Raw genomic sequence first — 14,358 nt, forward strand, 5'->3', positions numbered from 1 at the left:
ACTAAATCTTTCTTCATCTTGTATGGCAAAACTAATTTCTCAATAGAGGTAATTTCTTTTTGATTGCTGATGTTGGGTTTCTCAGATTAGTTAGTTATTTTTGTTATTCTACTTTTTAAAATTGATTTGAGGTATAGCTGGATTTATTTATCCAGACAAAATGTTTGCCTTTCCCTGCCTGCGACATCCAGAGTAGAGCTTTCCAGATTTCCTCACTGGGAGAGTTTGATCCCCTTGCACAGAAGTGCACTTATCAGCTCAAGTCAGAACAGGAATTTAGGAAGCTGTTTGTGTCCATGACCTGTCTTCCTACCGCTCATAGGCTTGGACACAGAGACCTGCTTAGATGCATGGCTTGGGATCTCAGCAGTGTCTCAAAAGGACCAACTTGTGCCATCATGGGTTCCTGTGAGGCAAGACAGATGGGGGGATTTGGATGTGTGGAACATCTTGCTAAGGAGCACCTGGCTTCTCCTAATGCTTTGTTTTGGAATGGCTCGCACAGGACACAGCCCTGCAGCGTGAGTCCCAGGCTGCAGCCAGGCTTGGTCAAAACTCTTCCTGAAACAGATGGAGATGCTGCTCGAGTTCAGGTGTCCCTGCTCCTTAACTGTGTGGGGAGGTGGGCATGGAAACTGTGGGATCCAGCTCTGTTAGAGCAGTCCATTCACAGCTCATGGCTCATCTTTCTGGCTCTGGGCTGGGCTTTGTTTGCTGTAGGGTCAAGGCAAATCTCGAGTCTGCATCTAAACTAAACATGCTTTGTCTTAGTGTGATTTGAGGTGATAAAAACTGACTTTTGGAAGTTTAAAGCTAGAAAAAAGTAGGAAGCATTTACCAGCAAAATCCTTTGTAACACAAACCAATATTTAAACTCAGGCTCAATATTCAAAGCTGAGTGGCTCATCCCATTGTAAGTGATGCCAGCACACGTGTAGGACTCATTTCCACACATTTCTGGGGGGAAGATAAAGCCAAGGAAGATTAAAAGACACCGAGAAACTGTTAGCAAAGATATTTATTTATGTTCTCTTTTTCTTGCACATTTAGGACCCTCTTTGGAGATAACTAAAATGTCATTTCTTGTTCCTGGCCTCTTCTCAGTGTATAGGAACAGGCAGGTGGGTCAGGGTGGCAGGTGTACCCTATGAAATCCTCAGGGTAGCTGTAGCTTTACCTTGGGGTATCTATACATATTCCATTGAGTATGGAGCTTCAGAAGAGCTGGAAGTACCAAATTCATACCCTAGATGTCAGTAAAAGAAAAAAACATTAAAACCCATTAAAATCATTTTATAAGTCTGTGAATCAAGCAATGGGTTAGTCAGTTATTCATAAGATAATTCCCTATATGGACTGACAGTTGAGTCCCAAGTTTCAGCTCAATCAAATTTACACAGCCCAAGTTATAACCTCTTCAAGATGGGGATTGTAACAGGAGCACTGACAGACCATAACTACTGTGCCTCTTTAGTAACAAAAGCTCAGCTACCTCACTCGTGCCGTGGCTGCTGGTGCTGCCAATAATTAAGACTGTATGGATTTGCATTCTAGGTCAGGTTCTGGGAGATTTTAAGTGTACATAGTTTAGATCATGTTGGCTTGAAGTGTAGCCTAGAAATGCTCAGGGGCAGGTTACGTGTTTACTTATAAAAATATGTACAAATATTAAACCTACAATATGACAACTAAGCAAGTAGCGCAAGCTAAACCAAATTTGGCTGAAATCAAACATTTGATTAAAAATGAGATTTTTAGTAATGCCTTCCTCTGCCTGCCCACACACAGGCAGAACTCTTTGTGTGCTTCAAGGGAGGGTTTTTGTCACTTCATAGTGTGTTCCCTGAGCACTTTGTGCCATTTATTTTATAGTCATCCCCAGAAAACCCAGTCAAGGTTCAGGGCTCCATCGTGCTAGGTGCTGTGCAAGCAGAGGCAGGCTGAAATCCCAGGCCTTGCTGAAACCCATGGAAAAAAAGTCTCCCCAAGTTCAGGGTTTTATTCCAGGTCCTGCCTAGGGCGAGCTGATAACGAAATCTGTCACCTGGCGCTCAGATGTCTGTGATCCTGCACGGACTCGCTGCTGTGTGTGCTGTGCTTGCTAGTAAGAGCTTGCAAAATCAGAGTTTATTTTGAGCCTTTATTAAAAAGGGAGGAAAAAAAAAAGGAGAAAAAGCAAAGCAGCGCGCCCAAGTTTCTCCTGCGGGAATACTAATGCACATACTATTTCTAGAACGTGCAAGTCCTCTGCTCATTCACGGGAGTCAGCCTGGTGTGATAAGAGTTCCACCCACGTTGCCTCCGCCTGATTGAGACTATCAAGACGGTGTCGGAAAGCACCCCGTGCGATCTGCTGTTATATAATGCAGCCCAGCTCCGGGGAACTGGCAGAGTTTTGGAATTTGTGTTTGGTCCTAATGTTCTGTAATGTTGGCAAGTGAGATTCCTGCTCTGAGTGAGTGACAGTTGGAGCTTCGAAGCAGGAACATTTGCCCACCAAAGTTGCTGAACTCACCCACTGCCAAGTCTGTCACTAAATTAGCAGATAGGCAGGGACAGCAGTACATGGCATGAACTGTGCCATGCTCCTTTGTACCTTCAGGTCCCAGTCCTGGGAGCCTGCCTGTGAGATGGAGGAAGGCCACACTTCTCAATGTTAGTTTTATGTCCCTTTCTACAACAACCTCTAAGAATCTCAGGTGCTTGAATGTACAAGACGACCACGCTGTTTCTCAGGCAGAGCTGAGGTATGAGGAAAGGGACAGATACATTCTGGCAGATTTAAATCTTAGGCTAATTTTTACGGCATGAATGTTCTCACCTGGGCACTCTGTCCTGCTGCTGCAGGTTACTGCCATTGCTGTGGGACAAGGCTGGGTGCCCACCTCTGCTCTCAGCTGCTCCAGGGCATGAGCTGGTGTCTCAGGGTTCTGGTTCACGTGGAACAGCCTGAGGCAGGATGGGCACTCAGCTAATGAGACAGACCCTTCTCTGAGGTTAGCTTCGCCTTGGAGGAAGCCTGAAACCCACCATGGCTGTGATTTCAGCGTGTGCCTCAGAATTTGCTGAGGTGTAGGGCCACATTTCCTTCAGCTGACTGCTCTGGGGCTAGGAGTCTGTAGCCACAGAGCAGCTGATAACATGGCCAGGGTGACAGCAGCTCCAAATGCTGCAGCACGACTGTGAGGCATTCCGTGCAGCTTAGGCAAAGAACGGTTGTGGAGGAACAGGAGGAGACACAGGTTTGTGTCAATCCACAGGACACGATCACTGGAGCATCTTCTGTGCTGGCCTGGGTCTGTTTTCACCTGCCCTTCCAATCTGCCGGGGTTTTTAGGTGTTAGCCAGTCAGCATTTTGGCATTTCACACTGCATTCGCCTGCCACGTGCACTGGGTTTGTGAGTATAGCCCAGCAAGGGACACCAGCGTGCAGGAGGTACAGAGAGGGCTGGAGATGCTCGGTGTGTCCCGCAGGCGCTGTGAGGGTGGAAGCAGAGATGCAGGCTGTGGGCTGCAGCGGGGCAGTGATGGGGTGCGTCGCCCTTGCTCCTGGGGCGCTCCCGGCCCCAGCTGTGCCCTCTGGCCCTGTCTTTGCCGCCGGTGCCGGGGCCAGCTCGGAGGCAGCTCAGCTCCCTGCCCCCGGACGCGCCGGGGCTGACCCTCCTGCCATCAGCCTCTTCGGCAGCGCCGGGGGCCATCTGAGCCCCCTTTCCGGAGGGTGTCGGAGCCCAGAACACTGGCGGGGGGACCCGGCGGGGAGTGCCGTGTCTCTGGGGGGGGCTCAGCCCGGTCCTGCGGCCGGGGGCGGCCCCGCATCCCTCCCCAGAGCGCCCGGCGCTGGGCTGAGACTGGAGCAAACTCCCTCGCAAGAGCTGTTTGTTGACCACATTCACGTTCAGAGCCCTGAAGCTAAAAGCACTTTACACCATAAAATAAAAGCACTGTCTTTTTTTCTAAAAGGTTACGTCTGGAGGCCACGCTGCTCATACTTCATACAGAAAACTACTGAAAGGGCTATGAAATCCTCTATGATTTACACTCCCTCTCAGTGCATTAGGATATAGATCTACTCGACTCTAAAAATACTGTGGAGTTTCTAACCGACGTGAATATATGTGCATTATTTCAGAAAGTCTGTTAGAAAACTTGTCAACACATTATAAAGCATAAACCAGGACTTGGCCATTAAATACAGAGATCAGAGACAAAATGTTTACGGCAGGAAGCACGGAGAAAAGTCTCTCCATTCAAAAAAAAAAGTCAATTAGCTAAAAGTTTACACACAATATACAGCGAAAGGTTTAGAGCGAGCCCGTGGACCGCAATTACAAGGCATAAATGGAATCAGTAGGGGCTTTACAGTCCCCAGCGCAGTTAACTGGGCTGCCAGAAAATAATTTTAATATTGTCATAATTTATTACCCACCGAAAGCCACATCAAGGATTGTAAATACAGTCACTCTGTGTCCACGACTGCTCGTTAAACAGCCTCGTTCCCTTCCCCTAAAAATACAATGAAATAAAAACCCACCTGCATTATTAATCTGCGGTCATGCCGTGTTAAAAATGTCTTCTCACTCCTTTTCTTTCTTGAGGTTTGTTATCTCCCTCCAATCACATGACAATGCGAAGCGCTGTGGGGTGGGGGGTGGGGGGGGTTAAGGAACGAGGGGGAGCTAGCACTATTGCGATCAAATGCTAATATTAATAATTATCCAGCCAGGATGAAATATTATTTTTAAGGCAGCGAGTTTCCATTTAAATCGAGGCATTTTTACGGTGCTGGAATTAAGGGCATGCTGATGGTAGGAACATCCTCGCTGCCATTCATGAAAGCATCTGTAAAATTAGCTCCTGACTGTAGGTTTTGAGATGCGGTCTGGGAAGTCACCTCTGGAATCTCAAACACGGCACGATAATGAAACAGATTTAGTTGTCACCAAGTGCTTAATTTGCTATGATTTTTAAAAAAGAAAATCAATGAAACGATGCCTGTGACTGGGAATAAGCACAGGTAGGTGTTCTGATGCAGGTTGGCTTTAGAGAGCGTAATGAATTGTAATTCAGAGGAGTGTTAACTGCGAACCGCAGAACCTTTCAGGGGTAATAAAGTCATTACTTTTTACATTGCAGCCACCTTCAAAAGCTTTATACGTGCCATTAGATATAAATCAAGCCCCATATATATATATCTACATCTCCGGTACAGACACACGCCCGTGTTTCGCGCAGGAACATGTGCACGCCTGGCACAGCCAGCCCTGCGAGCGGCGTGAGCCCAGGAGCCGCCGCTGTTGTCACCTGCGGCTGGGTCCCCCCGCCACGTCCCGCTTCTGCTCCCGCACCCTGCCCCGGCGGCCGCGGGGCGCATCCCCGTGCCGATGGATAAAGGGGGGGAGCGGGGGCCGGGAGGGGGGGGGGGGGGGGGGCTGAGCGGCGGCGGGCGGAGCCGGAGGGCGGCTGGCGGGAAGCTGAAACCATCCCACGGCGGAGCGGCTCGGCCCCGGCTGCTGACAGCTCCCGGGTACGCGCTCGGGCTCGCCCCGCCAACAGGTCCCCGCCGAGCCCCGGTCCCCGCCGCCCCCTCGCTCCCCCGGGCGGCCGCGCCTCTGCCCGCCAAAGTCTCCCTTACGGCGGCGGGCAGCTCCTCGTCCCCCCGGGCTCTCGCCCGGCGCCCCGCTCCGGCTGTCCGCCGCCGTCCCGGGCACGGTTATCCCCTCGCACTCTCTTCGCAGCCGCACTTTGCTCCGCACACCCGCTCGCCTTCAGAGCTTATTTCTACCGCAACCTGATCCCTCCCGGTGCCGGCAGCGTCCGCCTCGCTCCGGGTCCTTTCGGCGAAGTTGCAGCCGCGGCCGCATCCTCCCAACTCCAGCCACTTCTCGGTGCCTCCTGCCGCCTCGCCTCCCCCCCTCTCCCGCCCTTCCCCGTTGCCAGCCCGCTGCCCGCGCCGCCCCGCCGCCGGCAGCTCCGCGTTTCGCTTTCGTTCAGAGCCCGTGGCTGCGGGCAGGGCTCGGAGCGCCGCCGGGGGAGGAAGGGGGGCTCCGGGGCTGGCGGGCGCGAGCAGCCCGCGGGGAAAGCCGCGAGGTCCCGCCGCCCTCCGCTCCCCCCCGCGCCCAGCTCCGGCGGCTTCTCCTCCCCTGCCTGCCGCTTCCTCGCCCGCCAAACTCCGCTCGCTGCTCCCCCGCCCTCCCCGGGGCAAGGGCCGAAGTTTCCCGCGGCCCGGCCCGAGCCCCCGCCGCCCTCCAGCTGCCCGCAGGGCCGCCGCCGCCGTCCCCCGGGGACGGGCCGCAGCTCCCGGGAGGAGGGGACTCAGAGGCTTCGCGGAGGATGGGGGGGGGCGGGGGGGGGTGAGCGGGGAAGCCGGGAGCCGGATGCCCCCCCCTTGCTTTTTGGGTGGTCTCCGGTCCTACCTGGCTTCCCCCAGCTCCCCCACCTCCTCGGCACAGCCCGCGGCCAGCCTGCCCCGCAGCCCTGTCTGCCCGGCTCTGGCTTCACCGATGCGTTTGCTTTTTCCAGCGGGGGTGTGCGTGCGAGAGCTGCCGCTGCCTGCCTGTCTGCTCGCTTTCTCCCGCTCCTTTTCCTCCCTTCTCTCTCCTCGTGTGCGTGTTTCATTTCCCCCCCTCGCCCCTCTCCCGGGTCCCCTCTTGCACCCGCTCCTCCGCGGCCACTCGCGGCTCCGGCCGCCGCCCCCTCCGCCCCCGGCCCCCCGGCTCCATTCGGCAGCGTGCGCCGGGCGGCCGGTGCACCCCCCCCGCCGCGCCCCCTCCCCTCTCCCCCCTGCGATCACTGTCCATTGGCTTGTCCTGCTCTCTTTTTCATGTCCAGCCCCTGATGAGTGTCCATTGGTGTTGCCTTCGCCTTCCCTCCTCCCCTCTCCCCGGCTTGCCCTGCCCATGTTTTGTATGTCTCTGTCCATCCAGGCTCCTGACGTTCAAGTTCGCAGGGACGTCACGTCCGCACTTGAACTTGCAGCTCAGGGGGGCTTTTGCCATTTTTTTCATCTCTCTCTCTCCTTCTCTCTCTCCCTCTCCCTCTCTCTCTCTCCCTCTCTCTCTTTTTTTTTTTCCCTTGCACAAAAAAAAAAAAAAAAAAAAAAAAAAAAGCCATGACTGCTATCCCACAATTCATCTTCCCTGCGCCATCTTTGTATTATTTCTAATTTATTTTGGATGTCAAAAGACATTGATGAAGATATTTTCTCTGGAGTCTCCTTCCTCTCTAACCCGTCTCTCCCGATGTGAACCGAGCGACTCACAAGCCACCGAAGCCACCAACCCACCATGTCGCGCCGCAAGCAAGGCAAACCCCAGCACTTAAGCAAACGGGAATTTTCACGTAAGTAACCCGGAGAGCAATTTATTTAATTTCCCCTTCACGGATTTAATTTTTAATTCGAGCGAGAGCAGGGGGGAAAAAAATTAAAAAGTGAGAGCGAGTGAGCGAGTCGGGGAAAAAATTAACTCGGCGCCGGCTTGGGATTCTCAGCATTCCGGTTCATTTCTCCCTCTCTAATTTAATCACCTTGATGACTTTTCTTCGCTTTCTGCCCGTGCCCCTCGCCCGCCGGCGCGCACTCCGCTGCCCCACTCCGCGCTCTCCTCTCGCCTCCCGCTCTCCGCGCTCTTTGGCGGCAAGAGCGGCAGCTCTCGCCCGGCACCGGGAGAGGCGCGGGCGAGGTGCGGGGCTGCCGGGGGCACAACCCGCCGAAAGTGGGAAGAAATTCCTGCGGGAGCGGCGGGCTGGACGCCGGACACCGCGGTGGCCGGGCGGGCGGGATGTGCGGGCGACTGGAGCGCGGAGAAAGTCCGGCGGCCGGAGCCCCCGGACTGCCGGCGGGCTCGCCCCCTCGCCCCGCGGCGCCCTCCCGGAGGGGGCGGCCGAGCCGAGCCGGGCCGCCTCCCTTTTGTTTCCGCCGCGGGGCGCGGGGTGGCCGTCCCGCCGCCCCCCGCTCCCCGCCGCCCCGGGCCAGCGTCGTGCGGGGGCTCCGCCGCCCCGACCTCGCCCCGCGCCCGCCCCGCCGCCGCTCCGGCTGGGGCTGGGGCGGGGGATGGCACCGGGCGGCGAGGGAGTCGAGCCGAGCCGCGCCGCGCCGGCTGGGATTCCCTCCTCGCCCTCGCCTCGCGTTCTCCCGCTCGCTTACTATTTTTTGGAAGATTTTCAAAAAAAAAAAAAAAAGTGGAAGTGGATTTTGATTGGGAAAAATCTCGTGTCTGAATGTTTACAAGCACCGCGTGTGCGGGGAGCCTCCTGCCAACAAACACAGGCGAGAGCGAGCCCGGGCTGAGCACACACGCGCGCACACACACACACGCACACACACACTCGCACCCTCACACCCGCGAACGGCCCCTTTCTCGCCGCCGCATTTCAACCCCAAACCAAATCCGCTCTCCCCGGGAGAGAAAAAACAAACCCCGGGCCCCACCACACCGTTCGCAACAAAAACTCTCCGGCTCCCTCCGTCCCTCCCTCCAGCCGCCACCACACACACCAGGGCTAGATGCAAGATAAGCGGGAGCGCTCTTTGCACAACAAAAGGCAACTCGAGCTGGAAAGGTTTGGGGCGAGGGGGGTGGGAAGGAAGGGAGAGAAAAAAAATCCGCTTTTCCTCGGGGTGAGCCTGGGGGAAGGGGAGATGCTGCATGCTTTTCCTCACTCTTTTTCCACCCTTTTCTTTATTTCTTCCTTTCTCTCCCATTACTCCCGGCGGGTTTTGTTCCCTCCTAGGGATGGCAGAAAACCCAGGGCCATTTCTTCCTGCCAACCATCCCCGGCTCCCTCGGCCCTTCGCAAAACCCCCAAACTTTCCGCTGCAATTTCTCTTCCCCCACGGCCGCCCAGACATTGGAGCCAGGTTCGCACATGGAGCGAAGGAAGCAGCGGTGGCTCTTTGCAGGCGGCCGCTCCGCCGCGGGCAGGGCCGGCCGGGGGCTCTGGCTGCCCAAAGTTTGCCCTAAAACCCGGGGGGTATCGGGGGCTCAGCCCCTCCCCCCGCCCCCCGCCGTTTTTCCTTTCTTTCCCCCGCTACTTTTCGGGGAGCCTTTTTTTTTTTTTTTTTTTTAAATATTTTTTTCATTGCCTGGCTGAAGATGGGGTGCAGCATCACTGGCTTATAGGGATGGGCCCCCCCCTGGAAATGGGGTACGGGGGGTGCTCTTCTTGGGAAGCCGTGGAAGTGGGGTGCGGGGAACGGGGATCACGGCGGGACCGGAGGAGGGGGTTGGGGCCTCCGACTCGGCCCCCGGCGCGGCGGCGACAGGCGGGATCCCCGCGGCTGCTTCTCGCCGAGAAACCCGCGGGCCGGCGGGAGTGTCCGCACGTGCGGGGCGGGAGCGGCGGCCGGGACGGGCCCGGGGGGTCCCTCCAGCGAGAGCCGCCCCGGCCGTGGGGAGGGGGGGTGTGGGTGGGCCGGGAGCCGGGGGGGAAAGGGAGGCCGGGCCGGGGGAGCGGCGCGCCGGGGATGCGGCGGCGGGGCCGGGGCCGGGGCGGCGGAGGCGGCGGGCGGGCTCCGTGCCCGCTTCGGTCGCTAGGAGGCACAGCGAGATCAAACAACCGGGCAGCCCCGCGAACTTGAACCTGGCCGGCTCCTCCGCTGCCTCCCGGCCGGCGGGAGGGGGAGGGCGCCCAGCTCCCTCCCCTCCACCCCCCCCCCCCCACGCCCCCCTTCCTCTTCTTCTTTGTTCTTAATTTTGCGCGGAGTTTGCTTGCTCCGGGAGGCAGCGGGGGATGCTCGCCTTCCCCCTCCCCGGGTTTCCCCTCCCTCCCCATAACGTGCTGGCGGTTCCCATTGTACCCCCAAGTCTCCCTTTCCTTGCACGGCAAGATCCGAAGACACAAACTTGGGATTAAACGACCCTTCTCCATCCTTCCCACGGTACGGTGCGGGGAAATGCCCCGGCAGCGCATCCACATTGCCCCGCGGGCATTTCTCCGCACCGTACTGTGGCACAACCCCCCCCCCCCCCCCCCCCCCCGCCCCATCACCCCCAGTACCTCCTTTCTTCCGGCACTCCAAAATCCATCCCGCTTTTGCCGGTGCGGTTGTTTTGGTGGTTGGGAACAGGGGGAAGAAGGGGGAAAGCTGAAAAGACATGTTGGTGGAAGGGCAATTTGCATGAAAAATAGAGACGGATGATTGGGGACCCAGGCAGGGAATTTTGATTGCCCCAGAATTAAAAGATGCATCCTGCAAATCGGAGGCAAGACCAGGTGAATTGTATTCTGGCTTTTTCTTTGTAATCCCGGTATTTTATATTATGTTCTAAAAGTAGCAGTAATAATAAAAAACAATTTTATTTTTTTTTTTGCTGGCTCTGCCTCCATCAGGAGCCAAATGTTTTGCAGCGAACATAGTGCCAGCCGTATTTCATACATTAGTATATAATTCTTGTTAATTAGCAATAATTTATGTTAAGAGCATAGAAAATGTTGAGGTTACAGGTTTTATATCTGTACATTTGATCATCTTGTTATTTTCAAGAACTTTGCCTCCTATAAAATTAATTAGGTGAAATGTGGAGGTGTAATCAGCAACCTCTGAATTACCACTTCATTTCCTGGTTTTGATTGTAAATCAGCCCAGTCTGTACAGACTTTTAGCAAAGTCTATTTTTGTTCAGTGCCACTTTTAACTGTCTGCTGTCGAAGCAGCGGGTTACCTTCCCCTGCTAAATAATAGTGACAGCGTCAGAAAGGAATCAGGCCGCGGGAAAACATTATAATTGAGTAATGATTATGCAGAGCTCCTCGCTAAGCCAGTTGTAAGGGGAACACGGGTGGTTTTGTGTCTTTTTGCTGCGGAGAGTCGGTGAGCTCAAAGTTAGATTCGCAAAATACCTTTGTCTGCGGCGTGCAGCGAGCTACCGGTGGAATTAGTCCTGCAATAATTTACTCCCTCGGTCCGAACGCAAGGAACGGCTTGGGGAGAAAATCGCCATGCCCGGCAATCCCGCAGAAACACCCTGCTCCTCTGGCGGCTTCCCGAGGAGCGTGAGATGCACGTTGTGCCTCCTCTCCTGTCGGTCTGTAAGTTTAGAAGAAAGCCCCAGCGATTAAGACATTGTTTTTATTAATACGAATGTAACCTTCATATTCCTGTGGTTGACCTTACGTTAAATTAGAAGTAGTACTAGAGGCAAGAAATGATGGACTGGATCCCTGTGTCCTAGTTGGAGCTGAGGTACGGCGAGGTAGTGTGCTCTTTCAATATTATTTTACGCAGCACAACTGGGAGCTACTCCAGATCTTCCTCCTCAATATTCAGCCTAGGTAGGGTTGAAATAAATTTAACCTGAGTTCACTGGATTTTTGCACTTTATCAAAATCAGTTCCAATATTGTGCAGTCAAATTAAAATCTATTTTTTGATTCTCTGTGGCTTTAAGTTCATTAAATGTGAAATTGGCAGCCAGCTAAAGAAGGTCAGACTGATTAACTGTTTAGGACTTGTATTCTGTCTCTCTTGCGTTACCTGGCAGTGTTTTGAGGTGGGTTGTATTTGTAGTACCCTCTCCTCCTGCTCGCTGCTGTTAGTGTGCGTGTTGTGTTGCACAGACAGAGGAACACCAACATGCTGCTGGTATTTATTTTTTTTCCCCTCGTGAAAGGCAGTGGTGATGGAGACTGCACAGAGATTGCCAAGGTATTTCTCTGCAAATATAACGTAAAAAAAAAAAAGCCAACAGAAAAGAGAGCCGAGTCTGCCTCGTTAAAGCATCCACTGACGATTCTGTGAGCAGAAATAGCCTCATAATGAAGCTTTTTGGAGCTCATTCAGAAAATTTGTCAACTTTGACAACATTAAGCAAGGTATTTTGAGTTTAAAGAAGGCGCTTCTCACTGTTGCGAGGAAATGTGGCAGTTGCTTGGCCAGGCTGATTTTTAGATGCTGAAGGCCACCAGTGCTAACATGTTCAAGATAATTTAGGCATTCCCTTCTTTCAGGATTAAAAAATGCAAAATGACTGATTGCCTTTTTTCCTTAGAGTACTAAGAAATATCCCATCCAGCTAATATCCCTGAATGGACTTGGTGGTGAATTTGCTGTTTATTTCGATTCTGAGGAATAGCTCATAAGTGAGAGGTGCCTCCCCCTGCCCGCATTTCTGCTGCACTTGCTTTTTATCATTTTGGTTTTCTGCCTTATTTATTTATTTACTTATTTGCCTCATACCCTCCCCCTTCCCTTACTCCCCCCGTGTATAACTACTGCCTTTAAGTTTTTTTTAAATTGGAAGCCGCAAACGGGCCGATGGGGACAGTGACACAAATCCATGCGTTTACGTCTGCACGTGCATTCTGAGGGCTGGATGTGCCCTGGGTGTGTGTGCCCATGCAGGCTGGCTCTCCTCCTCTTCTCTTTTACACACATGCACACGTTACCTGCACGGCCTGTACAGGGAATGCGCAGTGTCTGTGTGTATTGAAACACCTTCTGTCTACACTCTGTTTCTGAATTTTAGAAAGTGGGTCTGGCTGGTGGAAGATACACACCCATGTGTGTGAGAGTGTGTGCTGTGCTTTTAGCCTTGAATTCATGTACATAAATAATGCATTCAGCAATAAAACACTATATTCCCTTCTTGTCGGAGTACCACAAGAGTTTCGCAGTGTATTCTTTCAGCCTGTGCATTTAATTTTAGCACCGAATCATTCAGGGAGTCAGAAATGTGCCCTTGTGTAGGAACACAGAGACAGTTGTGGTTGCTCGCCCTCTGAGTTCTGTATGCTACAGCTCCTGCAAAATCTCTTCCTTTTAACTGATGAATCCCTGTCCTCTGTGCCGTGCTGACAGCCGTGTTGCATGGGTTTGGCTGGGGGGGAGCAGGCAGACTCCAGAGCGGGGTGTAATATTCATGAAGAAGGGGCTCAACGTATTCCCCCCCCCGCGCCCGGTGCCTTTCCCGAGAGCTCTAACCATTCTCCTTTTGTTTCTCAAACTGCAGCCGAACCTCTTGAAGCCATTCTCACTGATGACGAACCTGAACATGGCACATTGGGAGCTCCGGAAGGGGACCACGACCTCCTCACTTGTGGCCAGTGTCAGATGAACTTTCCGTTGGGGGACATTCTTATTTTTATTGAGCACAAACGGAAACAATGCAATGGCAGTCTCTGCCTAGAGAAGGCTGTGGATAAGCCACCTTCACCCTCACCAAGTGAGCTGAAAAAAGCATCCAATCCCGTGGAGGTTGGCATCCAGGTTACGCCAGAGGATGACGATTGTTTATCAACGTCATCTAGAGGAATTTGCCCTAAACAGGAACATATAGCAGGTAATTTAAAGCAAGGAAAAGTGTTTGTGAGTTTATTTCTGTTTCAGTTGCAACGTAGCATGTTGGCAGTCGTGCACTGCCGTGTCTGTGTGTTCTGCTCGCCGTGACGGCCGGGGTGTCCATGGCCTCCCTGCCTCGGGTTAGCGGTGTTTCCTGGTGCCTGCGCAGCGGCAGGAGCAACAGGCACGTGCCGTGCCAGCCGGTGTTTCTGGCCGTATTGTTTGAGGCCACTCTCGTGATTTGCCTGCATTGTAGTCACCGTCTCCCGGTGTCTCGCCTGCCGGAGTGCTGTGGGAGGAGGGTTCCAAGGCTGCCGCGAGAGAAAGCAAGGAGCTTTTGAGTCTTTGGCAAAGTCAGGAGTGAAAGAGTTAACCGAGCATCCGCCAGCCTTGGTTCCATATTGGCTGTCAGCGTATGGACTGTAATTAAACACAGCCCCATGGCTAAGTGACACCACCGACCTTGACTTTAAGATGCCATTTTCGACTGGCCAGGCCAGAGTAGAGAGGGCAGTTGCTGAAGCGCACAGACATGCTTATTCGAAAAGTTTAAGGGCATGTTGGAAATTTCAAAAGGTTGGTTTGACAGGAAAGGCTGCTCTCTGCAGCCTGCCTCCTCAGCCAAATGATAAATGCATTGCTGTGCTCTTTCTTGTCTCTGATGTGGTTTTGACAGATGTATCTTGATTTTGTTTGCGGTTTACACAACCACATGTCAGCTGTACAAATGTCCAAGGCAGAGTTCTGTTTTGTGCAACAAACAATATGAAATGTAATTTAAAAAAAGAAAAAAGGGTAAATAATAATTCCATTTCATAGCATAATTTTTTTTAAAAATCAGAAGGTCATTGGCCATGCAGATATTTTCACAAAGGAGGTTAAAAAATTAAGTGTACCATACGAAAGAAAATCCCAGAGCCCTGGGAGTGTAACAAGGCACAATCTGCTTTTAAAACCCTACTAGTAAACAAAAGTACTGCCCATTTGCAACGAGCGTTTCAGTTCAGTTCAAACCACACCGTACTGCCAGTTGAAAAAGGCGACACTGCAGCGTATCAACCCCAACAAATGCCTGAGCCAGT

General features: G+C 53.2%; 1 protein-coding gene and 1 long non-coding RNA gene across 6 annotated transcripts in view; one reads left to right on the forward strand and one right to left on the reverse strand.

Moving 5' to 3' along the window:
* Positions 1–1,013: 1,013 nt before the first annotated feature.
* Positions 1,014–6,478, reverse strand: LOC136286385 (uncharacterized). 2 transcript variants are annotated; one of them, XR_010719884.1, is made up of 3 exons: positions 6,415–6,478; positions 4,533–4,635; positions 1,014–1,246 (listed from the first exon to the last, which is right to left on the reverse strand). It is a non-coding gene; the product is annotated as an uncharacterized lncRNA (long non-coding RNA). The 2 variants fall into 2 exon arrangements; XR_010719885.1 differs by lacking the exon at positions 6,415–6,478 and adding an exon at positions 5,790–5,895.
* A 136-nt stretch (positions 6,479–6,614) lies between these two features.
* BCL11A (BCL11 transcription factor A) overlaps positions 6,615–14,358 on the forward strand; it is a 75,764-nt gene continuing 68,020 nt past the window's right edge. For 3 of the 4 annotated variants that reach the window (XM_066177895.1, XM_066177893.1, XM_066177892.1), the window contains exons 1-2: positions 6,615–7,339; positions 12,948–13,277. In XM_066177895.1, the coding sequence (XP_066033992.1) occupies positions 7,285–7,339; positions 12,948–13,277 (385 nt within the window). In that variant the 5' untranslated portion in view covers positions 6,615–7,284. The remainder of the gene's footprint in view (positions 7,340–12,947; positions 13,278–14,358) is intronic. The other variant, XM_066177894.1, reaches the window with a different exon arrangement.

Source organism: Chamaea fasciata, unplaced genomic scaffold, assembly GCF_029207755.1.
Source record: "Chamaea fasciata isolate MVZ Bird 193981 ecotype frontalis unplaced genomic scaffold, bChaFas1.0.hap1 SCAF_3, whole genome shotgun sequence".
Classification (NCBI taxonomy): Eukaryota; Metazoa; Chordata; class Aves; order Passeriformes; family Sylviidae; genus Chamaea; species Chamaea fasciata.